The sequence below is a fragment of the Gobio gobio genome (genome assembly GCF_949357685.1).
Source record: "Gobio gobio genome assembly, chromosome: 22".
NCBI classification, from domain to species: domain Eukaryota; kingdom Metazoa; phylum Chordata; class Actinopteri; order Cypriniformes; family Gobionidae; genus Gobio; species Gobio gobio.
Window position 1 is genome coordinate 16,689,955 of NC_137118.1, and position 26,610 is coordinate 16,716,564.

General features: G+C 40.5%; 1 protein-coding gene across 1 annotated transcript in view; it reads right to left on the reverse strand.

Annotated features, from left to right (window-relative positions):
- sppl3 (signal peptide peptidase 3) overlaps positions 1 to 18,411 on the reverse strand; it is a 68,084-nt gene extending 49,673 nt beyond the window's left edge. The window contains exon 1 of the mRNA XM_079804912.1: positions 17,971 to 18,411. Within this exon, the coding sequence (XP_079661038.1) occupies positions 17,971 to 17,993 (23 nt within the window). The 5' untranslated portion in view covers positions 17,994 to 18,411. The remainder of the gene's footprint in view (positions 1 to 17,970) is intronic.
- Between the last annotated feature and the right edge of the window lie 8,199 nt (positions 18,412 to 26,610).

Consider the following 26,610-nt stretch of genomic DNA (forward strand, 5'->3'; position numbering starts at 1 on the left):
AAATAGGAAAATGTTACTGTTATTTTGTCACTTATTGAGCAGTAGGCTAGCTGGAGCCATTTACCTCCAGTCTTTGTGCTAAGCTAGGCTAGCGGTGGGTGTGTCAGACAGAGTTATGGCACGCACGGAGATGAGAATGGTATGTATGGACTTATCTTACTCTGGAGGATATGGTGAATAAGCTAAAGTCCCAAAAAGTTGGCATGTTCCTTTAATGTGAATCGGTACTCTGTAATACCGACATAACTCGATCGGTGCCCTTAAAAGTACAGAGTTCGGTACCCAACCCTAGTAAACAGGAACCTTTGATGCATTTTAAGAGTGCTCACATGGTGGGAGCATTTGAAAGCAGCTGTCTATCAGCCAGGACTGGATTGACCCGGTACTCAATACTGCAAAGGCTAGTATCGCTACATTTTTAAAATGCAAGTATCAACTTGGTACCCAAATACAGGTACTTTTGACAGCAATAGTCTTGTTAATCATTGTTTTTAATTGATACAATTAACTGACTGTACTCTATAACATAGAACACTACTTAGGCCAAGCAAGAAAAAGAGTAAATAAAAAATAATTTCAAGCAGAAACAAAAGGCATTTCTCACTACAATTTAAGTCATTTATTTTAAAAGATATATTTACGGCATAATCAACATCTGGGTCCAATTCATTCAGCTCCGAGTCAGATTGCTCACTTAGCGCATACATGTCTGAATGAATTAACAGCCTATTGCCAGTAGATTGGCAGAAGTGGCACCATGCCACAGCTTTCAAGAGCTGGCATTTCCCTCTCTAGATCTCACTACCTCATTTAACTTTCACAGCGACACATGACCGCTGCGCTGATACCTTAATATTTACGCAAATTTGAATACCGTATCATGTAAAAGTTAGGGACAAACAGCTCTAAAGCCTAGCACACCCTTCAAGACAAAGTTTCCCTTAAGGCACGTTTAGCAAATTCATGAAAATGGGGTCATTCATGCTGACAAAAACCAGTAGGACCAATAATCCAATAGGCCATAACAAAAGTGTGGTGGTACAAACTGATCTCTATTCAATGACATGGACTTCCTCAATAGGAAAATGTCCTCGGGCAAACACTGCAATATGATCATTTATAACACGGCTGTTTGCTGTAATAAGTATATAAAACCTGACATCCCGGAGATCAAGTTGTTTTTTAGAGGTATATACATTTTTCTTAAAAGGGATAGTTCCCCCTGAAATGAAAATGCATCATATTTTACTCACCCTGCTGTTGTTCCAATGCCCTACATCCTTCTATCTTTTTTAGACCACAAAAGGAGTGGCTGCTGACTGACAGCTCACACGCACCCTCAGGAACGTGCACAGAGTAACGGCCGAGCTCAACCTTATTCAGTTAGAATACTTCTTTCTCGCAAAACCTTATAGTATGCCTCCTGAACACTTTCCATATATGGCTCGCGTCTCACTGCATCATTAGGTGATACTTTTGTATCCTTTTTGTAAAATTTTCGCCTGGTTACCATTCACTTCCATTATATTCATAGTTTTCATATTCATAGGTCACACACTTATAGGAACGCCCTGGAGGAACCAACAAGGCTTTCCTCCATTGCCCGCCAGTCGTTTTTACCAGGTTTGTATCCAGTATCAATACAGTATGACATTGATATTAAAATACCAAATTCAATATACACCTTACTAGGGATGGGCATTTCAAGCAAAAATAATATTCAACTATTATACCCCCGCATGCACAGGCTACACACACATAAACAGAGAGAGAGATGGAGAGAGACCATTCACGCTTTCAATCTGTATGATAACAAACTTGTTTTATTCATTAGGGAATAGCCTATATTAACTCAAGCCATATAATTATTGTAACGTGTTGAAACATATGACTGTTATTTGACATCGCCCCCAAGTTACTGTAACCGTTATATGCCACGCAAGTCTACAGCGTGTGAGACAATGTGTTCTTCTGTTGTCCCAGGGCGTTTTTACACTGGCAGTTTAGTTTGAAATGGGGCACGGTTCACATGACAAATAGCTAATGTGAAAGCTGTCATACAGAGCTTGGTGCGCACTAGGGCTGGGTAAAAATATCGATTCATCAATGCATTGCAATTATTTGTTTCTCAATTCAATATCGATTCAGCTCACCGGCCAGTGGCGGCGCTGTGTGTAACACTCTAGTGAGAGCGTTCAGCGCGGTTCAGCGTTGTACAAGACGCGCTTTACAAAAACAGCAAGATGGCAGACAGCAGCTGCGCTCCGTTCAAGCCTGCACCGCCAACGTTAAAAGCCGACGTTTGGGCTCATTTTGGATTCCACAGTAACGGCCGTTTCACACCGCAAGCGTGAGCAGCGCATATTTTTTTCGGCGCCCATGTTAATCAATTAGGATATTCCCACCGGGAGCAGGAGCAGCGCGTGAGCAGCAGTGAAGCGGGGTTTTCGGCGCAGAGCCTATTTTTGCTGCGCTGCTGACGCTCAATTAAAATGAAAGCACACTTTTTATTGGACAAAATAAATATGATTTCACACAAAAGGTGCTCAAAATGCACACAAGAAGCAAATGCAGTGTGTTTTAACAAAAAATTAAGAGTGTCAGAAAATAAAATTAAAAATAAATAAATAAAAAGATATTTGTAGAAGATTTACCCATTAAACCGTTTTAATTAATTAGCTTGGGTGAAAGTGTATGTGTGTGTATATGTATATGTATATGAGTATATATGTATATGTATATGTGTATATATCAGAGTTTCCGCTAGAAAAAAATGGTGCCGGTCAAAGTGACCGGCAGAGGTTTCGTTTTCCGGACATTTTGATGATATGCCGGTCAAATATCGCCTCTTAATTATTCAAGTTGAGGAAAACTGAAAGCAGTTTATGTAACTTAAAAAAATGACATAATCAGGCCGTATATGCAACATGTTTATTAGCCTAACTTTCAAATAGACGGGAAAAAAAACATGAACGTCCGATTGGCGTCAATCAACCAATTTTTTTTACTATGGTTTCACATTTCATAGTTTAACAAACCAACCCCCCTTCCCCACATAAAATATCCGAATATAGCATTGTTTTTACTCAAGCAAATTTAATTATAAACTCAGTATGTCTCATTTAGTTGGTAACATTTAAATTGGCCACCGTGTAAATGACTCCTTGTCAAATGAACTTGAACAAACAAATGACTAGGCCTATAACATTGTCTCGCGTCATTTTTGGCTACTTTTTACGCTTTTTTGCAGTGCTGAATTGTGCAGCTGCCGACTTAAAATCAAAAGTTCCCAGTGTCTCTCCACAACTTGCAATGCGCATAAGCCGCGTAACCCAGGGCTCCAGACTAACTTTTTTCACTAGGAGCACAGTGGCCCCCAACTGAAAATTTTAGGGGCACAACCAGAAATTTTAGGGGCGCACACTGTAAATCAACATGCTAACCAAATCTACTAATGTCCACTGTATTAGGGATCGGTATCGTTAAGGTTTTAATGGTATTACTACTCTTACCGATACTGCTTATCGATCCGGTACTTTAACAGTATTCTTACCGGTTCTTTTTATTATACTTTATATATTTTTTTTTATAAAAATAAAAAAAACATAATTAAGAACATAATTAACATGGCTTTATAATCTGAAAAGTAAAATATCTATAGCAAAAGAAACCGCAAAGTTTGAACAAAAATATAAAACATCTATTTGTAAATGGACCAGTGTGCAGGCATTCGGAAGGTCTGCTAACATTAATATTACTTAGAAAGATCAAACCTACAAAGAAATCTAATAAAGCAATGAAATGTAAAATAACACTGCATAGTTTTCACTGTATAAATTGATAGATTAATGCTTATAAAAGCTAAAGTTATTAATTCAAGAGATGTGAATATTTTCTATTTGCCTTTTGTTCGATTCGAATTAATGGCTCAATCGTCAGCAGGTTTATTAGACGCTGCCCCTTTAAGACCGATCGAATGTAGAACTAATAATATCATATTCTCCTATTTCTCCAAACTATTTACGCCCATTTAAGATATAAACTGTTAAAATAACTACTCTCCAATCCGGTCATTTTGACACCGGCTATTTGTTGTTTATTTGATGGTTTAGACGCGCACACGAAGCCTACAATAATGTGCAAATCGGTCAATTTCGCAGCACACACACATAAGCCGCCTTGAAGTTGGAAACAGCGTCTCTTGCGCGGATTATTGTGCATTTAATAGCTCTTTATGATCAAACACATCCCGCAGTTTAGCAATAGTAGAGACTGCAGTTTACAACAATCACTGAATCTGACGTTTAGTTTAGGTTTAAGGAGAAATGACAGCGCAGCTGAGAAGGGAAGGATGAGCTCGACGGAACACGGCTATAGGAATAGTTTTACCTCATATCATCTTTTTATAATTCTTGAAAGCCAAAATCGAAAATAAAATTAGATTAATATCACAGCACATCCCTAAAGTTTAAGAAGACTAAACTTTTGTGTAGTTCTCTTGGCCATCGCATCCTCACTCATTAAAGCTGACGGTGGTGTTGTGTTCGCTGGAGCTTCACGTGACAGAGCTCGCTCGCTCTCTCTCTTCTGGATTGCGAATGGCAAAAATGCATCACGGACAAATGGTTTAATATTATCTCATAAAGAAACGGCTGGCAAAGATAGAATTTGCCAAACATAACGTCTATCAATTATAATTAGTAAGTGTATTTTCTTAATTTCTCCAGTACCGACAGCAGGCAAATTTACTGGTCGCACATGTGCGACTGGATGTAAAATTCAGTCGCACTCTCTCAAATTTTAGTCGCAAAATGCGACCATTTAGTCGCACTCTGGAGCCCTGTAACCTTGTTCTCCGCAAGGCGATCGCTGCTTCGTCTTGATCCGATTCTGCTGTGAGAACCCCCTCTCTGCAGGAACACTCGAGACAGGGATTACACAGGCTATCTTGGCGAGCTTGGTCCACTCTGGATACATTTCGCTGAAATCACATATGAGGACTTCGCAGGCTGTGGAGAAATGCAATCCTCCATAGCCACGGAGCGCTGTCATGACAGCGAGGGCATCACGTCGCAGGCTTACGGTATCGATAAGAGGAGCGGTGTCCGCAGAAGGCTTGTAAAATGGCAAACAATCCTTCTGATCGCTGGTTCTGCATATTCTTGGCGAGCTATTTGTCAGATTTGGAGAGCTATTTGTCAGATTTTAATCTGAAATTTTAATCTGACAATTTGACCGAAAAGATTTAATTTTTTCGGACATTTAATTTTTTTCCCGGCCAATGTCCGGTAATTACCGGACAACGGAAACCCTGGTATATATATATATATGTATATGTATATGTATGAATGAAACCACATGATCGCAGTTTTCTTGGTTGTGTTTGTCGTTTACCATTTACATGCAAATGTTGCAGCCTACACCTCCCCATGTTAAAGTTTCAAGACTATCAAGTTTATAAATGACCACCTTCTAAAAACAAATATAGGCTAGTTGTCTTTATAAAGAAATTCTCACATATGATATAAGTGAGCATTATATGTAGTATTGGAGCCGCTGCTGTGACGCTGTAAAAACGCTTCCAGTGTGAATACTCTTGCGCGTCTGCAGCTGCAGTCACGGTGTGGTTACGCTGACGTGACGCTCACGCACTGCTCACGCTTGCAGTGTGAAACGGCCGTAAGCCGGGAACAAATGAAGAGGTGGATAAAACCAAAGTGGTCTGTAAGCATTGCCACACCGTTCTTAAACTTTAGAGGTGTTAATAAAGCACCTGTTTGTTACAGTTGTGGTTTGTATTCAACACATGTACAATATTGTACGGTTTGTTCTGCTAAATAAACCATGACAGGAAACATACTGGGGTCAATTTGTTCTTAAACATTGGTAATACTGCAAACATTATTTAAAAATATACTCAGGTACTTCATGTGTATTTACTTATTATTGAATCGATATCGAAGCTAATAAAGCAATATCGAATCGAAATCGAATCGAAGCCTCAAGAATCGAAATCGAATCGAATTGTCAAATTCCTAACAATACCCAGCCCTAGTGCGCACTGAGGTCCCGAATCCGAGAACCCAGAACCTGAGTTCGGTTGCACTCGAACAGTGCCGAGATTCGTGTGAATGTGAAAGCAACACTAGGGTTTGCACTTGTTCAGGAAGAAAAGTAACCAGCACATGAGTTTTAGCCGATTACAATGTCATTAGTTCAATAACATACATGTAAGGGATGATAGCGTTGATGATTTATCTTAGATACGAGAGAGAGTGAGCCTGCAGTGCATTCACACATAGCGAGAGCAATCAGGGCAGCAAATGAATGGCAATTCAAAACAAAACAATATATTGACCCGCGTTCTGTTTTCTTCATTGCCTGTGCACGTTTGTGATGACGTAAGATGAACGCAAAAGCACCAGGGTTCAAATTGAGTGTGAAACCAGACCAATTCTGCGGAGGCGCAGGGAAGTATCATGCTCTGAGTAGAAAACACAGAGTTGATCGACAGCTTTTAGTGCGTTATTGTAGGGCTGTGCGATTAATCGAAAAATAACCGAAACTGACATTCAGAACCTCTAACCGACGTATTTTTCCCATGTCGGTTATTTCGGTTTTCACGTGACTCCGCCCCGTCAGTCACATCAAGTGCACTTTGCAGGCACACAGAGATGCAGGAGCAGTTTTCTGTGTTTATAGATGCCCAGAATCACTATAGTAGCTGCATGTTTTACACAGTTTATACAGGTCAGTTAATTGCTGTTCTTATAGCCTACGCGCTCACACACACACACACACACACACACACACACACACAGACGGCGCACGCAAGCCACAAAGCCGCTTTCACTTTCGTGCTCAAAGTTTGTCAAGTAAATGCGTTTAAAGGATTTTAAACATATAAAGCGATTGTGAACTATTCAACAACAACAATACGGAAAACTTCTCCGTTCAGTGCTCAGCTTTTTTCAGTGACACAGAGCCGAGCCGAGTCGCGTCTCTGAAAACGCGCGCGCCCTGAAGGCAGACCTGTCACCTGCGTCCTCACAAAGCTTGTCATTTGTAGGTGGTTTAAGCCCTGCCAGTTTGAACATTAAAGCGAGTTTCGACCATCAGATGTGTATTATGTTGAACTAATGCCTGATATATTTTGACAAACGAACACTCAGACAGAAGCTGTGACTAAAGTAAAGTCACTAAAGTAGCTTAGAAACTCAACCGTTATAGGCATACATTTTAATACCTTTGAAGTAAGTACAAACCACAGCTTTATAATGAATAGAGACAGAGAGTAATTCACACACAAAATCACTCTCTCATTAATGCATTCTAATAAATGTAATGTAGGCCTACAGTGTTAATTTATCTGTATCTGATGTACAACAAACAGAAATCTGCTCCATAGACAATAACTGCTGAAAGTCAACCGTTTTTTAAATCACATCGCACTTTTTTCATTAGAAAAAAAAATTCCACCTTTAATAGTAGAAAATATTTACAGTACAAACCTTATCAGTGAACTTACTCAAAAACCTTATGAGGGCAAAAAAAAAAAAAAAAGAGCAAAATAATCGTTCATTAATCGTAATCGAGGTCAAATGTTCAATTAAACGAGGTTTTTATTTTTGGTCAAATCGTTACAGCCCTACGTTATTGGCAGCGCCACCCTCTGCTTACATGAGCGTGTCACCACCACATCAGCACTGAAAACATGGGGATTTTTTTAGACTATACTCACACAACCTATTCGATATTCTATAATTAAATCAACTAATGGAATATTCGAAAATCGTGACTCATCCCTACTCCTTCTTGATGTTGCATACTTTGTACAGGAAAGCAGATGAACACAGAATTTTCAAAACCCATTATAAAGAAAACGCGCAGTGTTCATATTCTCGTCTGTGTATAGTATGCATCATCAAAAAGGTGTAAAATGATCTTTTTATATCGCTTTTTTCGTACATTATGGCACTTTAAGGGTGGGTTGCACAAATAAGGATTCTTTAACCTGTTCGCCTGTGCTGCTTGATCAGCTCTATAATTCTAACGGTTTTACTGCGCAATTAATCTGCGTTTCAAATTTAGAGGTGCAACAACTCTATTTAAAATAAAACCCATATAAACAAATACTAGATTAGCATTAAACTTTGCTTGAGAGAATCCTTATTGGTGCAACTCACCCTATAGTGTTTTTCACATTAAGCATTTTAAAAAAGTTCCACTGTTTTTAGTGCTAGAAATACTGCAGTAGGAGTTGTATATGGATCATAAGTGCACAAAATGTGCATCTTGTTCACAAATTTTGTTTTAAGGTGGAAATTTGACAGGCTTGTGCTCAGTTCCATGGAGTTCTATGGTGGTTTTGCCCTCCAAGGCTCTGCGACAGTCACGTGACTGAAAACTATGAATGGAGGAGCGCATGCAGGTTGTTTCTAAAAAAAAAAAATTCTCCTTTTGCGGTCTGAAAAAAAAATTTGAAGGACATAGGGCATTAGAAGAACAGCGTGGTGAGTAAAAGATTACTTTATTTTAATTTCAGGGTGAACTATCCCTTTAAACTTTTAACTGTATAACACGAAGTTCATGTAGGCACCGCATTCATTACTTTGTACTTTTGTATCTGAATTACAGTACACCAACAGCAACTCCAGTCACCCTGGACTAATCTAGGGTTAAGCGCTATGCTTGCGGCTTAAACCACTCAGCTGTCAGTCCACATCTTACACCATTAGATTACAACTAGTTAAAGTCCCATTATGACTTTTTTCAGTTTGGCATATAAACATTTGAGGAAAGTATAACTGCGTTTCTATCTGAACTTTCACATTACAGGGTTTTTCCTACATTGAAAATTTTTTGGCGGCCGCCAAAAGAAATTTGTCCCGCCAAAGCCTTATTTGATCAGTTATTGTGATTTATGAGTGATGTAGAACAGATGACTGCTGCACTTGAGTTAACTGAGTGACAGAGAGAACGATCAGAGAGCTCCTACCCCGCTTGCACGCTCTCTGTCTTCAAAATAAGCATTCTTAGCTTTCTAATGTATCAGACGTCTTCCTTTAATTACCGCTGGGTGTGAAATGCGCTCAAAAAACATTGACTGATTCTCTGACCAGCTGACATAAAGCATACTTTAAATAAACAGGAAACAAATCATATCCGGTTATGAAGTGTTTTCTGTGTGTTGACAAATCTTTCGCGACGTTCTAAAGACGGGATTCACACACAACGCGTCTGCTAATGTCCGATTCGCGACCTAATGACTCCTTTGAACCGAATCATTTTAACGACTGGTTAGAACTGATCTGTCCAACACTGAACTCACAAATTAGTTTAATCATTTACTCAGAACAACACCTGAAATGAGAACACAAGTGTGCTTACCCAATTTAGCAAGAGTGGATATTAAGAATTATTTTTAATTATCAACAGTCTTTCAGCTTATTTATGTGGACAATGTGTAGTAAAATAAATAGCCTCATTTAGTTTAGACTAGAGTGAGGTGAACCCAGAACAAATTTGTTGTTAGCTAGCTGATTGTATATGGCAGAAAATTGTATATGGCAGAAAATTAGGCTATTTGTTCATTTTTTTAATACTATTTTTTAATATTGATATGATTACCAAAACAATTATCAGTAAATAGTGTAAAAATGAGGAACAAAAACAAACATCAAGGTATCAAAATAATTTAAGCAAAAGTTACAAACTTTCTTTTAATTTATTTCAAATTTATTTTCAGTATTGCGCTTGCAGATCAAGTGGGTAGAGTTTTTTTTTTTACCGTGCGTGTGTGTGTATGGATGACCATGTCTGTCAGCCACCACCGAAGACCATTTTTGACCCAGGAAAAACCCTGACATTACATTGAATACAAGGCTACTGTCATAGTACCGAATTGCTTAAAATGATCTTTATTTATACTGAACACATTCTGTCTACATATTAGGCCAACACAAATGCAGTACTGCTTTATTACTATCAGTAAACAAGCATTTACAAACAATTTTACTTCCATAATGTATTTGAGCAACAACAACAACAACAACAACAAAAAAGCGTTCAACAAATATATAAACACACACACACTTTAGTGTAGTGTTGTCACGATACCAAAATTATGACTGATACGACACCAGACTAAAACACAGATACCAATACTGAATCGATACCACGGCAAAAAACAGTAAAAGTAATTGAATATGACAAACTTACCATTCATTGTTTTATTAATGTTTTATTAAAAAACTCAACTCACTTGGCCAGCATGTTCCTGCTCTGTTTTTTTACCATTCCCTCCTCTTTATTTCAAAATAATAATAATTACATGCCAGTGTGAACATCCTTATGGTGCGTTTACACCGGACACGATTCGCGCGAGTGATTTACATGTTAAGTCAATGCATAGACGCGAAATGGCATTCTGCGGCGCAATTCGCGCAAATGAGGCGCCGCAAATGGCGCGAATTGAGCGTTTTGAACGCGCGAATCGCTCAAGTTGAAAAATCTGAACTTTGGCGGATATTCGCGCCGCGTTAACCAATCAGGAGCTTGCTCTAGTAGTGACAACAATGAGGAGAAAATCTGTATATTAATATCTGGCTCAGACAATATGATTATCACGGTGATAACATTAAATGACATGAAACACAATCCAGTCTCTTTTTGTTAAATGCAAGTTTATGTATGATCAATAATACAAAAGTATAAGTAAAAGGTATAATAAGCTATAGCCTACATGAAATAAAGCAAACAATTCAGTCAAACATTCAAAGTCAGTGCTAGTCGGGTACAATTGTAACGTACAGTTATAGCCTAAAAATAAAAAAGTAATGGAACTTCACTTTGCCCTCAGCCTAAACGATTTGCCAAGGAAAAAATTATAGATCCATGAGACCAAAGATCGCCCGTTACAAGACGAATCATAGCTTGAGACACACCACAGAGACATCAGAGCCAGCGGCAGACGGCAGAAGCGCCGGCATTGACGAGCGCTGACCGCCGCTGATCCGCTGGAGCTCACAACTCCGATAACATGTTCAAATAGGCACTCTTTATGTAAATAAACCACAGATTTGAGCTTTAAACAACTACATTATCGACTGAAAAAGTCTTAAAACTAAGTTGTCACACATTAACAGTAGATTTTAACAAAAAAAAAACGTGTAACAGCCCATGTCAGCCATTTCTCAACAAGACGAGCCTCTGGCAGAAGCCCCTCCCATGACGCGAATTCACGTCTGTTGTGCAGTGAATGTCACACACAATTTGTGCGAATGAAGCGAGTAAACTCAATGTTCAAGCATCCACCTTCGCGCGATTAGCGCAATTTATTCGCGTCAATCACGTCCGGTGTGAACGCACCATTAGAGATGTTTGCAACAATCACATTATCAATCATGTTAAAGGTCCCATGGCATGAAATTTTCATTTTATGAGGTATTTCAACATTAATATGAGTTCCCTTAGCCTGAATATTGTCCCCAAGTGGATAGAAATGTTGATCGGTGTAAAACCGAGTTCTGGCTGTCTTTCTCTGCCTTTGAGAAAATGACAGGCCAGACTAGCCAATCCTGAAGTCTCCTGGTTTGACGTCCAAGCAGGAACGGTTACCTCCCTTTCCTCCGCCCAGAGAATCTGGCACGCCCATGCAAACGCTCGAGAGATCATTGCTTGTGAACGAGTGAATGCTGGCAGTTTCTCAGTGTTTGGATGTACAAATGAAAACAGAAGTCTTTTTTCAGTTCCTCCTGATCTGTGATCAGTGATTTCTTATGTGTAGCTAATTATTTATTATTCGTGCACACACTGCGGCTTCTCTCTCTCCCGACAGAACGGTGTTTTCTATCTTGTGAGTCAGTGTTTTTGTACGTCCTCGTCGCGTCTATCTGTTCTTAAATGTGCATACAGTCGGGAGTTTCTGCTCAACATCGGCAGAGCCACATCTTTAGAGATAAACCTCACGCACGCCGAAGCTCGGCTTTCAACATCCCCGACCCCCAGTACTGCATCTGGCCCACAGCGGAGGCACCAAACGTGGCGTTAGATTAAGCAGAAGGGGGGTAAGCGTGAGGGTATCCGGCTAGGCTAGCCAGCTTTCCACACAATAAACTGGATTACATTCGATTACTGCTGTTGTGTCTTTGTTTGCGCTGTGTAAGTTACTCAATGCGCGTCACTGACGCTTTTCATATGATTGGAACATATCTAGAAATAATGCTTTAATCAAACTTACTAACTCGTTCATCTCGCTGTAATGGTACATTGCATGTGTTACAAAGTTGGTAGAATAATGATGAAGACGGACTCGGTGTGACTGGGACTCGTGTTTATTCAGAACTCTCAGATACAAACACAATAAACTCGCGCTGACAGACAGCGCTCACAACTCAGTAGTTACTATAAAAAACTTTGTTAGCAATCGCTCCGTCTCCGTGATGTCCGGTTCGCGAACGAATCATTCTTTTGAATCGGTTCTTTTTAGTGAACCGAACCAGTTCACCAAATCGGACTGAATCGTTCTAAACGGTTCGCGTCTCGAGTCAGCGCTGATCCATAATTTACTAAAGTTACTAACTTTCTGACATGAGTGACAGCCCCTCCGACTAGAAATAAACTTATAACCTGAAGTATTTTCTAGTAACTACAACAGTTCACCCTGAACTGAGACATGCTGAGAGAACTGATGAGAAGTGAACTCAGGTCCATCCGTCTCTCTGGCAGCAGCTCGTGCGTCGTAGACCTCGTTAAACCACACCCCCTCTGCTCATTTAAAATGCAAAGATGTCAGCCAATCACAACAGTGGGCGTTTTAAACTGAAGTCTCACAGCAGACACGCCTCTTGAAACAGGGCAGTCAGCCACAGGGCAAACAGCAGTATAGACAAAATGCCTTTTATTTCTAAATTATGACATTTTATGATGTAAAAATCATACTAACAATATAAGTACACCTCAGGAAACACTATAAAATAATAGAAAAATGCCATGCCATGGGACCTTTAACACTAACCTTTCACTATTCTGAACAGGTTGGGATGACCAAAATCTTTTCATGATACAAGTAATTTTATATATTTTTTTTAATGTAAATTTATAATTACAATATAGCTATTTATTTTTATTTTATCTTTGTTGTTGAAAAAAGCTTATTTTCAGCTACAGTTGATTATTTAATTTCTTTCTTGAATGCTACTGTTAAATCGACCTAATGTAAAAAATTCAGTCCATTTGATCAAGAAACGATAAAGAAACAATAAATGCCGTTTTGACGTTCTATGTGGAGTGACTGATCACTGATCACAGTTCAAGCGGACGTGCGCGCGTGAACGCGATCGATCATCTCTTCCTAAAGAATAAACATGAATGAACATCTGAAGGTATGTTGAGGATAGGCTACATTACAACTTACTGTCACGTATCATATGTGGTGTAATTGCTCAATCAGTGTTTCAACAGCGGAAATACCTCAATAAAACAGCTTGTAAACAAAACAATGTCATGTAGCATCACATTTACCTCAGGCAGTCATTCAGTGTCCACAGAATTTTATTCACTAGAGAAATCAACTCTTTCTCTAAATATATGCACTATATTAGTCTATATATTCATTATATTCTACTTAACCTGTTAGTGATGTCTTGATTATTTCATGTGTTTTAATAAATATTTCACTGTGTATAAATGATTATATTTCAACAACGAATTGGAGAAAAAATTTATAATTAGATTTAGAAGTTATTGCAAAAACTGCCTAATGTGAAGTTTACATTTTTGCGTACTGTTATTTGAGTGTTATTATTATACGTAAAAATAAATATCAACTGAATTTAGGCTAATAGTTTGGGCTCTGTTGTTAACCTTTAATATTATAATGTGTAAGGAAGGGCTCCCTATAAAGTTTACAGCAATATCTTCAATAAAAATTTAGTTATAATTGAATTCATTTAAGGACAGACAGACAGACGGTGGAACGGTGGAAGCAGAGCTCTGCACACGTCCTGACTCCTGCTATCACACATTGATGCACATTAAGAAATACTGCTCTTATTAGCTCTAGTGCTGTCCTTCTTAAAGTACCGGTACTAATAAAATGTCATATCGTACCTTTTTTTACACCAGGGTATCGCGATACTTTTCTAGTACCGATATATCGTTCAACACTACTTTAGTGTTGTCAAAAGTACTGACTTCTGTACTGCCATTTTAAAAAATTGACTATACCAGCATTTCCCTCTAGCATTTTCAACGCTGTTGAAGGGTTTCTGTGAGACGAGTGAATCACAGCGCGCGCTCTCTTTCCCCCCTCAAAATGCGCAAATGGCTTTACATCACCACATCGCGTCTGTACTATAAGCAAGCTGCATGCTGTACGATTGACACAGGGGTTGTCACTTGCACAATCGAGGCAGTGTCGCATCGTCACTAAAGTTTATAATTTGCATTTCTTTTTAAGTCTTGCCAGTGTTTATACCACTCAGCACTCCGTCTCTAGGAGAGCGTGCGAGTGCTGAGTGGTATAAACACTGGCAAGACTTAAAGAAATGCAAATTATAAACTTTAGGTGACGATGCGACACTGCCTCGATTGTGCAAGTGACAATCCCTGTGTCAATCGTACAGCATGCAGCTTGTTTATAGTTTCCTGTGTCAATCGTCACCTGGGGGGGGGGGTCCACCCATTTTCATAAAATTTTTACTTTTTATACATGATAAGAAGGCTTCAAATAGATCGGTATCAGAGATTGTATCTGCTTCCAGTGATCGATGATCAGCTCCAAAAATACCGATCAAAGCACCCTTAGTCGTGCGGAGTCTAGCTACAATTTGCCTCAACTCACCTGCCTGGAAGTTTCTAGTATGCCTAGTAAGACCTTGCTTAGCTGGTTCAGCTGTGTTTAATTGGAGTTGGAGCTGAACTCTGCAGGGCAGTGGCCCTCCAGAAGCAGGATTGGACACCCCTGGTTTAAAGCATTAGTTGCGAGATTTTTATTATCTTGAAAAAAAATGACATGTACTATACCTGATATCTACCTAAATTAATCTATATCGAATTGAATTGTGAAATTTGTGGCAATACCCATCCACAACTGTCTATCAATATTTTTTAACATGACCCATTTTATCACACTATAAGCTAACAATAAAGGCATTACAAAATATGTTGGGTGAATGTCATCATGGCTTAGCCAATAATTTCACTTAGTATAATTGTCAAATCTGGTCCTTGTTGTGCAATGCTGTGGTGGGTAAATGTACTCATCTGCCAGCCACTGTTTTAGGTGACCTGTAAAACATCTCAGATTGACATTTTATAAGAAACCAGATGCGTAGAAGCAAAAATGCATGCATGAAGAAACATTTGATTATATCTTGAAGACAGATGACTAAAGGCATCAACTTGCAAAATGAGAACACACGGATGTGAGAAGTTCTTACACTTAGCAGCCTTAAGATATATATTTACCAGCTTTAAAAAAAACACTAATCACAACTAGAAAAAGTGCAAAAAAAAGCCTGCACTTATTCCACTTTTCAATAGATCAATTCATACTGCACTGCAATTTCCTTCAAAAAAAGCACTTTAAGACCTTGGATGTCTATGTCAAACTAACCAGACAAGTTTTAAATCTCATTTAGAGGCCAAACAGGCTACTATAGTTAAATGGCCTACTACTGCACTGATGTCACTTTTTGTTGTTGTAGTTATAAATGAATTGGACAGTCGAAGACATTTGTTAAGCTACGGATTATAGACGTATACCACTCTAAAAAAAAAAAAGGTTCTATATTGCACCAAAAATGGTTCTTGGCTCGTAATCATAGGGGAACCTTTTTTAGTGCTATATAGGACCAATTTTGGTGCTTCAGTGGTTCTTCAGCGGTTCTTCACCGGTTCTTTGACTAAGGTGCTATATAGCACCTCTGAAGAACCGCTGAAGAACCACTGAAGCACCAAAATTGGTGCTATATAGCACTAAAAAAGGTTCCCCTATAATTACGAGCCTTTTTTTTAGAGTGTAGGCAGATTGGTAATGCAGGAAAAACAGGATTAAAAGAACTAACATATTTTAAAGATCAACCAAATTAAATGTAAAGTGCACTTTCACATGCTAAACTAATGCTTTTTGAATGTTAATGTTTCAAGTATACATGCAGTATTTCATCAGAATGAAGACCATAGCCTATTAAAGACAAAAGACCTTGCTTAGTTGCCATTAATCTTTCATAAGGATTAGCGCACTTGTTCACATGCAAACTAAACTACTATTTTGAGAATGGTAGTTGAGTGAGAATAGATATTGAGAATTGTAGTTGTGTGGCATGCGGTCAGTCACTGAATAAATATTGTATTGCGTTGTGTTGTGTACTAAATTAACTGCAGCAGCAGGTACAAGTCAGTGTGACAGATCACTGCACTGATAATGTCAAGTGAGCATTTACTTCAACTACTTCATTAAAGAGCTGCTAAAGGCACAATTATAGGCAAATCATAACGGTTTGCTGTCCGACAACTTCAACTGAACAATACCACGACTGTTCAGGCAAACAAAAGTCATTCAATGCCGCCCAGCCAAGGCATTAGAGATGCAGACGGTTATGAACACCTACACGCCAGTCAAACTTCCTGGAAAGTCCTTTTCATCAACCAGGCCTAGGATAACTAGATGAGTGAAATTGATCTGATAAAAAAAATAACAAAAATACTCTTCTATCAGTATCAGCCACCGATATAGAGACTCCATCTCCATTTGCCTTATCAATTCAAAGAATTCAATGATAAACTTTTAAACATGAGATTTCACCTATTCACTTAGAGTACAGCCATAAACAAATTGTAAATATATTTTAATGGGCATGTAATCTAATAGCCTATACTGTATGTATGCATGTATGTATGTATGTATGCATGCATTTATGTATATATATGAATGATCTTATGTTCTCAATATCACACATAATATGCATATAAGGGTGCATAATATGCACATTTTTGCAAAATACTTTTGGAAAAAAAAAATCTCAATATAGGACCAAAACTCATCGACATGGTGCTCCAAAACATGTCATATGGATCACCAAATTTGCTATCTCCAGCGATATCAATGCCTGGCCTGAAAGAGTCAAAGAATGAGGCACATGCTGTCATTCATATAACCCATAGAAGATACGTTATGTGTGAGCTGAAGAGAGTTCAAATGAAGAAATCACAGCTCACAATGAGTTGAATATCTTGTTTACACACCACGGCCATGTTTCAAAACCCAGTGTGCTGCCTACCTAGAGAGCATTTTAGGCCATCATATCCGCATTACATTTGGAACGTTTCACGTGCGTCTATGACGCCCGAACCGGCTGTCCAAGTAGTCAACTCAATAGGTTTTTGAAACACAGCCTATGCCTCACATATACACAGTTCTCTTCCTTAAAGACAGGATTAGAGCAGTTAATGAGCTAAAGCACTGCCACCACGACCCCATATACGATTACCGGCTACTGTTTCAGATGAGAAACGGTGAAATAATGATAAAATCAATGAAATTATATTGACTTAATAATGTTTCAGGTTGCATCGGTCGTGTTAGCACGTTAGCGCACTGCATTTCCCTTTGTGCCACTACTGAATCAACCGTATTACAAATAAACACACATACACACGACGGGAAATACGTTATATTAACAGCACAACGATTTTAAATAATTTGTGAGGTAAAATAGATTAAATTAATTCTGGTCTAACGGCGGTTGATATTAAAACACTAAATCCGTATATAAGAGAGCTAATGTGCTACATTAGACCCAAAATATGCCTAGAACCTTTACCGGAGCGTAATGCAGCCGTGCTAACGGTTAAAACTAAGGTAAAATCACACCTTTCAGGCGCTGACAGTGGATATATGCGTGTGTTAAAGCGGGTTAAATGTCAGTGTTTTGTGTCTGAATGATTCTATTTGCTGGCACTCACCAGGAGTAGCTCTGCTCCGCCATGTCAGTCAGTCAGTCAGTCAGTCAGCGGCTGAGGACTGAGTTTCGGCTCAAAAGACGAGATTATCTCCTCCACACGCTCACGGTTTCGCCTTCTTCACTGAGCCCCCTCCGATAACAACATGGCGATGTGTTTCCTTCGGCAGCTCGCAGCAGAAATGACAATGATTGTGGCTGTGCTGCTAGCCGTGGCTAAGAAACAAAAGCAGTCCGGGGAAAAAAACGAAACGTTTCGCTGACTTCAGTTGGCTGTCTGTCCTCACAACAGGCCCCGCTTTCAAAGGCCCTCAGATGAGCTGCAAACCCATCTTGAGTGTTCATGCAGAGAGAGAGCTGTGTGCTGGGTTTGCCCCAATAGCTGTAATGGAAGCGCACGGATAGCTTTGTTTTCTATGGCGAGCGCGCGACTGTCGCCCCAACTAGAGAAGTGCGCGTGCACGGCTTTGCCCACACATATGAGATTGAAGGGACAGGCTCTACCACTAGGTGACATGCAGTATTGCAGTTTCGAGTCGACATGCTTCTCAAAATTGGCTTAGCTGAATAAATATAGTAGGCCTACATTATTTGAAACGGGAAGTATTAAAAAGGGCATGGAGCTGCTGCATATAATCAGCTTTTTGATGGAGTCCATGATAAAAAGAGAGTGTATCTCTTTATTTCATTTTCTATAAATGTTTTTAAATGTCTGCATGTAAATAATACCACTCTATAAAATGCCTCATATACTGTCATTCTACTAGGTCATCATCTAACTTGCTGTTTTTCTAGCAAAGACCGGGGTTAGTTTTTTAATTTCTCAAGTTAAGTTTCTTTTTGAAAGTCAGTTTCTGTAACCATACACACCTTAACGTCTTGCCTACAATGCGATTACATATTTCCGACATTATAATAAAAATATACAGTGGACTAAGCATGTGTTGACGCCAATAGCGGGCCATGTTGTCACAATGGAACCCGCCATTGAACAGTCTAGCTTTTTAGCAACATTTAAAGGCTGGGTTGGTGATTTGGACATTTTTTTGTTATGCTGGTTGAAAGTCTCTTCACATCCTGATAGCAATTGCTAAGTTAAGTGATCTACATGTATTTATATGTATATATAACATCTGTGGAAGGCGTAGGACCATAAAATGTTCGTCCAATCATTGCATTCAGTCCGAATGCAATGATATGGTGTCCTTCCTTCAGCGTATACATTTCTATACCTCCACGCACCCTGCTCGCGCAGACATCACACGTCATCAGCGTGTTTCATGCAATCCAGAGTTAGACAGACGTCAGTCACCGAGCACCGAAACAGCAGCCACCTTTTACAGTTCCTCCTGAACCAAAACAACGAGCTTGTGGCCCTGTTTACACATGGTGTTAAGATGCGTTTTGGTCGATCAGATCATAAGTAGAAGAGGGAGACACATTCCCGTTTACACCTGTTTTTTTAATCAGTCTCTTTTGTTCTCTTTCAACCACTCCTAATTTCTTTGAGGGGAGGGTCTATGGCAGGTTTTTTCACATCTTTCGATCTAATGGACAAAATAAGCTTGAGCAATTTACATATGAATGCGCCCGGAGACAACAGAAAAACATATGGAGAGCCGAGCTTTCGTTTCTGTACTGATAGCTTCAAGACCTTGACAGACATTGTGCTTGGTACATTTTTCATCTTCAAACCAAACTTTAAGACAAAGTTTAAATCCTGCCTGGCTAGTGTACTTCCCATAATGTTTACGCATTAAGTCAGTAGGTGGAGAGTAGGCATCTTTTGCAGCTGTTCAAACGCATTCGACCACAAGAGCATTTACACTACGAAAACAATCAGGTCAAATGTGTTTTCGACTACCTCTGAAAGTGGTCGAAAGTGGACAAGCTCAAAATGCTTTAGAACTCGTTTACACCTGTATTTATCGTTGTCCACTTGTGATTATTCGATCGACCAAAACGCATCTTAATACCAGGTGTAAACAGGGCCTATACTGCGTTCATGCCATAACTACTGTAATTTGGAAGAGATGGAAACCTGTGACGTTATACTTGGAGTGGTTCGTGACTCGAATATGCATTTCATTGGTAACACTATTAACGCTAAAATGACGCTAAAACTCTGTACCAGTCAGGTCATCTAACCCAACATTGAAGGGTTCATTTGCAGGGTGTAATGATTATATTAGTAGCATATGTATACACTAATAATCACACAATATTAATAATTGGACAAGTCATATTTTTATGAAAAATAATTTATTATAAAAAAAAAATTCAGATTGTGTTTACAAAACATGATGAACTGAATGAAAATGTTGGCATTTATGCGATTTAGCTACGTTCATAGCCATATTCAGTTATGATAGTCCCAAAGGCAGTTCTTGTCCTCTGAGAAGCAGAGGTGGACATTGCACTTGCTGCAAAGTGTGTTGGTGTAGCCTTTACCACAGTGTCTGCAGCGTCCTCTATTTTCTTCATATCTTCTGACACAAACTTTCAGAAATATTCCAGTGGTATATTAAGTTCGGCATCAGTAGTGATATCCTGACCTGAAATATCAGTGTTAGGACTGATAAAATCCTTTATCAGCCAGCGATACCTGTCACGGGGCATGGTCTGTGTTCTTGAGTGACTTCATTTTGTTGGCATGATGTCCACATAATCATCAGACGGGTGGTCAATGGGTTGTTCATTTTACTTTTCCAGTTCACCGGCATCTCCACATTAATCTTCTTAACTTGTATCAGAATCCATTTCAAAATCACTGTTCCCATTTTGGATGGCATCAATGACATCATACACGTTGTTGATAATACAGTCTTTCCTGGCTGGTGGCATTCTGAAATGGAAAAAACAAAAAAACACTGGTTATTTTACATATCCCAATGACATTTCCACATATAAAGAATTCACACATTCCACATAATTCATACAATACAGTCTGGCTAGCTTATTGTGCCCTCTACTATCATGCTAATAGCACTATTACCCCCCACATTCCTGAACATTATCACCTGTCCCTCATGCAGGAAGCAGATATTTGGGCAAACAAAGCCCATAAAAGGAAACAGGACCAGTTAAAGGACAACTCCGGTGAAAAATGAACCTAGGGGTAATTAACACAAGGTTACCGAGTAGATCGTTCTCTGGGATGCGTTTTCATGAATATCGAATGTAAAGAGTTTTATCTCTAAAAACAGATTAGCTTATAACGCTAGTATATGGGGCATACAATAAGTAAAATTAAATCGCTAGTTAATACCACTAACAAGGCTCAAAATAGCCTCACACTAACACAATAATGAGGGTCCCTACATGCAAACCGAAGCATTGAGAACGTTGTAAGTGTACAAACAGTTTAATAAGAAGATACTTTATAAAGACAGTACATTACGCGTATACAGACAGGAGCCATCTTGGAAAACAGTCTCGACAAGTCTAGTCACGAACGCTGTGCTAAGTGAAGAACTGTGACTTGGAATCTCATATGGTCTGTTGTTTCCGGAAGAAAGCACTGAACGCAACAGAGAAAATAGCCATTAAAATGTCCTAAACCCCCTAGAACAGTGTTATATATTTTGTTGACTTGTGTACTTACATTATCCCAGATGTTTCCAAGAATGTTTAAATCCAAAGAAATAAGCCTTTTTTACCGGGAAACTGACTGAGTCGCCTATCAATGACATCATACCCGGGTTACCCTCGATTTCCGAAAACTATCCATCCATCTTCTTCCGCTTATCCGGGGCCGGGTCGTGGGACACCCAGGCTTCCATGTCCCTAGACACGTCCTCCAGCTCTTCCGGGGGAATGCAGAGGCCTTCCCAGGCCAGCAGGGAGACATAATCCCTCCAGCGTATCCTAGGTATTCCCAGGGGTCTCCTCCCGGTGGGACGCGCCCAGAACACCTCCCTGGGAAGGCATCCAGGAGCACACCCTCCCATCCCCCTTCTTGAAAAGAGGGACCACCACCCGGGCTGCCAGTCCAGAGGTACTATCCCCAACTGCCACGCGATGCTGTCAGCAAAGTGATGCGTGTCAGCCAAGACAGCCCCATAACATCCAGAGACTTGAGGTACTCAGGGCGGATCTCATCCGCCCCCAGTGCCTGGCCACCGAGGAGCTTTTTAACACCTAGATGACTTCAGCTTGGGTGATGGGTGAGTCCACCTCCGAGCCCTCAGCCTCTGCTTGTTCAATGAAAGACATGTCGGTGGGATTGAGGAGATCCTCAAAGTATTCCTTCCACCGTCCGTCGAGATCCCCAGTTGAGGTCAACAGCAGCAAACCTCCACTGTAAACAGTGTTGGTAGGGCACTGCCTCCCCCTCCTGAGGCGTCGAATGTTTTGCCAGAATCTCTTCGAGGCAGCCGATAGTCCTTCTCCATGGCCTCACCGAACTCCTCCCAGGCCTGATTTTTGCTGGTACCAGTCAGCTGCCCCAGGAGTCCCACAAGCCAGCCAGGCCTGATAGGACTCCTTCTTCAGCTTGACAGCATCCCTTACTTCCGGTGTCCACCACCGTGTTAGGGGATTGCCGAGAACGACGGAGTCTCCAGTCTGAGCACTTTCCAGCACCCCTCCTAGAGACTCCAAGAGGGCCGGGTACTCTGCACTGCCCTTCGGCCCGTAAGCACATATGGCAGTGAGAGACCTGTCCCGACCCAAATGCGCAGGGAAGCGACCCTCTCGTTCAATGGGGTGAACTCCAACACATGGCGGCTGAGCTGGGGGGCTATAAGCAAACCCACGCCAGCCCGCCGCCTCTCACCATGGTAGAGACTCCAGCCTCTCTCAAGCAGTGTGGTTCCAGAGCCCAAGCTGTGCATGGAGGTGAGCCCGACTATCTCTTGTCGGTAACTCTCAACCTCCCGCACAAGCTCAGGCTCCTTCCCGCCAGCGATGTGATGTTCCACTTCCAGATCGGGTCGTCGGGGGCCCTCGTATTCTATCCACTATGCACCGGCCCCTTACGATCCCTCCTGCAGGTGGTGAGCCATGGGAGGGTGGCCCCACATCACTTGTCAATCGTCACGTCGATCGGGCCCCTTGGGGGGAGGGCCTAATATCGATTTAGCTAACTGCAGTGTGCAACAAGTGTCTCATAATAGCCACAGAGCAAATGCAGAGTAACGTTACGACATAATTTAACCCGCTCAAATGTATCTAATATGATAAAATAACGCTGCGTTACCCCGAATACGCATGACCGGAAGAAGCTGAAGCTGTGGCATAATAAAAGCTCCGCTGCTGTCGAGCCAAGTGTCGCGTTCGTCTCTCATTAGACAATTGCTCCAGCAGCCAACTACAGTAATGTTAATAATCTCCTCCATGAGCATGATTTTTGCCTGAGCTCCGTCCCTATTCTTTTCCACCGACTGATAGGTGAAGATGACATCTCCCATGAAACTGCGCTCTATCTCGGTGTAATAAAGCTACGCCATCGTTTTGAATAGTGCCTCTAGTGGTGAAAAACTACATAGTGTACCTTTAAGGAATATTAGTATAGGAATATTAAAGGTCCCGTTTTTCGTGTTTTTTTGAAGCTTTGATTGTGTTTACAGTGTGCAATATAACATGTGTTCATGTTTCGCGTGTAAAAAAACACAGTATTTTTCACACAATTTACTTATCTGTATACCGCTGTTTTCACTGTCCTCAAAACGACTTGAAAGATTTCCCTGTTCTATGAAGTCCCTCCTTCAGAAACACGTAACGAGTTCTGATTGTGCCAGCGGTTTTCCGTGTTGTGATTCGACAGCAGTTTAGTGCACGCAGAGCGCATGTTACCGGAAAGGTCACGCCTCTCACCATAACGGGGATGCATGATCTCAATGATCTGTAAGTACAGCGTCCCTGGGAAAGCCAAACAAAGGTGACTTGACTCCGGGATGAAAATAACAGCGTCTCGACGACATGGCGACAAACAAACTATACGAACGCAACACTTCCTATTCTCCACGCGGGAGCAGCAAGACCACGCCCCCTTTTTCGCGTGTTCTTGTGGGCGGAGGTTAGTCGACAAACTGCTCTACTGACGTAATTAAAGCAGGAAATACCAGGATGTAGTCCAGACCGGCCGTTCGCTGTAGGCTTTGAAAGGGAACTTCTGTTAAATAAAATATCTCGCTTGGCATTGAACTTTGAGCTTTATAATTTTACAGGTATTATAAATGCTCTAACAGCAACATTACACACTAACTAAAGTTTGAAAAATGGGATCACGAAGAACAGGACCTTTAATACAGACATACTGTCACACTGTATAGTAGAAACACCCGCTGAAAGCAGGACTTCAAATCCACAGAAGTTTTATTTCAATTCTCAAACAGAAGACTAGGGAAACACAGGAGAAAATGCCACAACTAAACAGCTTATACAAGACCAATACCAGACAAGGGGCAAACTGAAACTGAGGGCTTACATACATAGAAAACAAGCTAATTAACAAAACACACCTGGAAAAATAATACTCAAATCAATCAGAAACCATAGAAACAAACCAAGAGAACCAAGGACAACTGAATTACAGTGGGGAGAACAAGTATTTGATACACTGCCGATTTTGCAGGTTTTCCTACTTGCAAAGCATGTAGAGGTCTGTAATTTTTATCATAGGTACACTTCAACTGTGAGAGACGGAATCTAAAAAATCCTGGAAATCACATTGTATGATTTTTAAATAATTAATTTGCATTACATAAGTATTTGATCACCTACCAACCGGTAAGAATTCCGGCTCTCAGAGACCTGTTAGTTTTTCTTTAAGAAGCCCTCCTGGGCCGTTTCTCAATACCAAGTACGCGAACTTCTGACTTGCGTCCTTGGTAGTTCAGACTTGCAAGTTCGACTCGGGAGAACGAACTCCAGAGGACGGGAGGAATCGCCATCAATCGTCAATTGTGAACGTCATCAGTTGCTGCCCAAGTACTGTTCCAATTCAAAGTTCACATCTAGCCAAGTCCAGTTCAAATCCCCGGATGTGTCCTTGATCCGCCCGTTTTATCGAGGATGCATCAGAGGAGACTTGTGTGCTGCGTCCCAATTCGCATACTATCCGTACTAAATAGTATTCGAAAAAATAATTAGTATGTCCCAAATCTTAGTATGTTGAAAAGAGTATTCCAAAGATTCCCGGATGGTTTACTATTTCCGGTCAGAATCCGAAGTGCAGATCGATGCGCACTCTAACGGCTGATATTGCCCACAACCCATTGCGAGATGGACGAGGATTCGATTAGAACTACAAACGCGGATAAAAAGTGTTTAAAAAACTACAAACATGACGGTTACGCGAGTCTGATGGTTAAGTGGAGAGGATTAGATAAAGTGGTTTGAGTGAGCAATTATCAGTATTTAACCTGACGAAAAGATATTTATTCAATATTATCCACATTATATTTCTCATTCAGCAGCATTGAGAACTTTTGTAATGATACGTTTGGCCATTAACTTTGCAAACACATGAGAGGAGTCTCTGCATTAAAGACCCACGAAAGGCAGATCAACGAGCGACTACATTTCTCTCCGATACGGTAGGAAATTAAATTGAAAGTGGGGGATTTGAACTGTAACGATGATTGACAGGGCAGTTTAAACGGTGACGGGACGCACGTAACAGAGTCCGTTAAAGATGACGAAGTAGTATGTCCCAAAGCTTGCATACTCTTCTGCTACACACTCAAAAGTATGTACTTTTTCTTCACAAAAAGAGTACATACTTTTAGGACGTATGCCGCGTTCCAGGCAACCCGTAACCCTTGTTTTTCCAACCTTCTACCCGTGAAAGTGCACTGGAACGGCAGTCAAACCCGTGACTTCCCACCCGTGAACTCGTACTAGATCGATGTACTCCCAGTTACGAGTTTTGACGTCACATAGCCCGCGAAGCAACAATGGCAGCCCCCTACAGATGCGGTGTTTATGAAACAAATATACAAATAACGTAATATAAAAGGTATAACAGCATTTCTTGCCGTCTGCGCTATTTTTCTCCTCCGTTTCCCTCAAATAAGCAAGGAGTAAGCACCTTTGGCGATAGAAATTATTGAAAATGAGCCTACACCCCGTACGGTCCGCCACGCTTTGTTTACATCAAACTACCACACAATTCCTTGCGCTCAGGCAGTTTGGCGTGACTTTGCCTGGAACACTACAAAGTCGTGAGTCGTGGTTTGAAGTTGTAATTTACGGGCTGAAAAACCTGCCTGGAACGCAGCAGTAGTATAAGTAGGCGAATTGGGATGCAGCCGTGGACTTCAGACAGACCGGTATCCCAGAATGCATCTTGCACCAACCAGCAAACGTCAATAGCGGATGAGAAACCCCTCGTAATTTAAAAATACTACTGTTAATGTTTCACAAAATGTAGTTTTAAGACTTTTTCAGGCGAGAATGTATTTGTTTAAAGCTCAAATCTGTGGTTTATTTATAAAGAGAGCGCCTTTTTGAAAATTTTATCTGGCGTTTTCGGAGTTGTGAGATCCAGTCAATCAGCGGCGATCAGCGGGCGCTCTCCCCGCCGAAACCAGCCTTAACACGGCCAGTCCTTCTGCCGTCTGCCGCTGGCTCTGATGTCTTCAGATATAATTCGTCTTCTAACGGGCGATCTTTGGTCTCATGAATCTATAATTTGTTC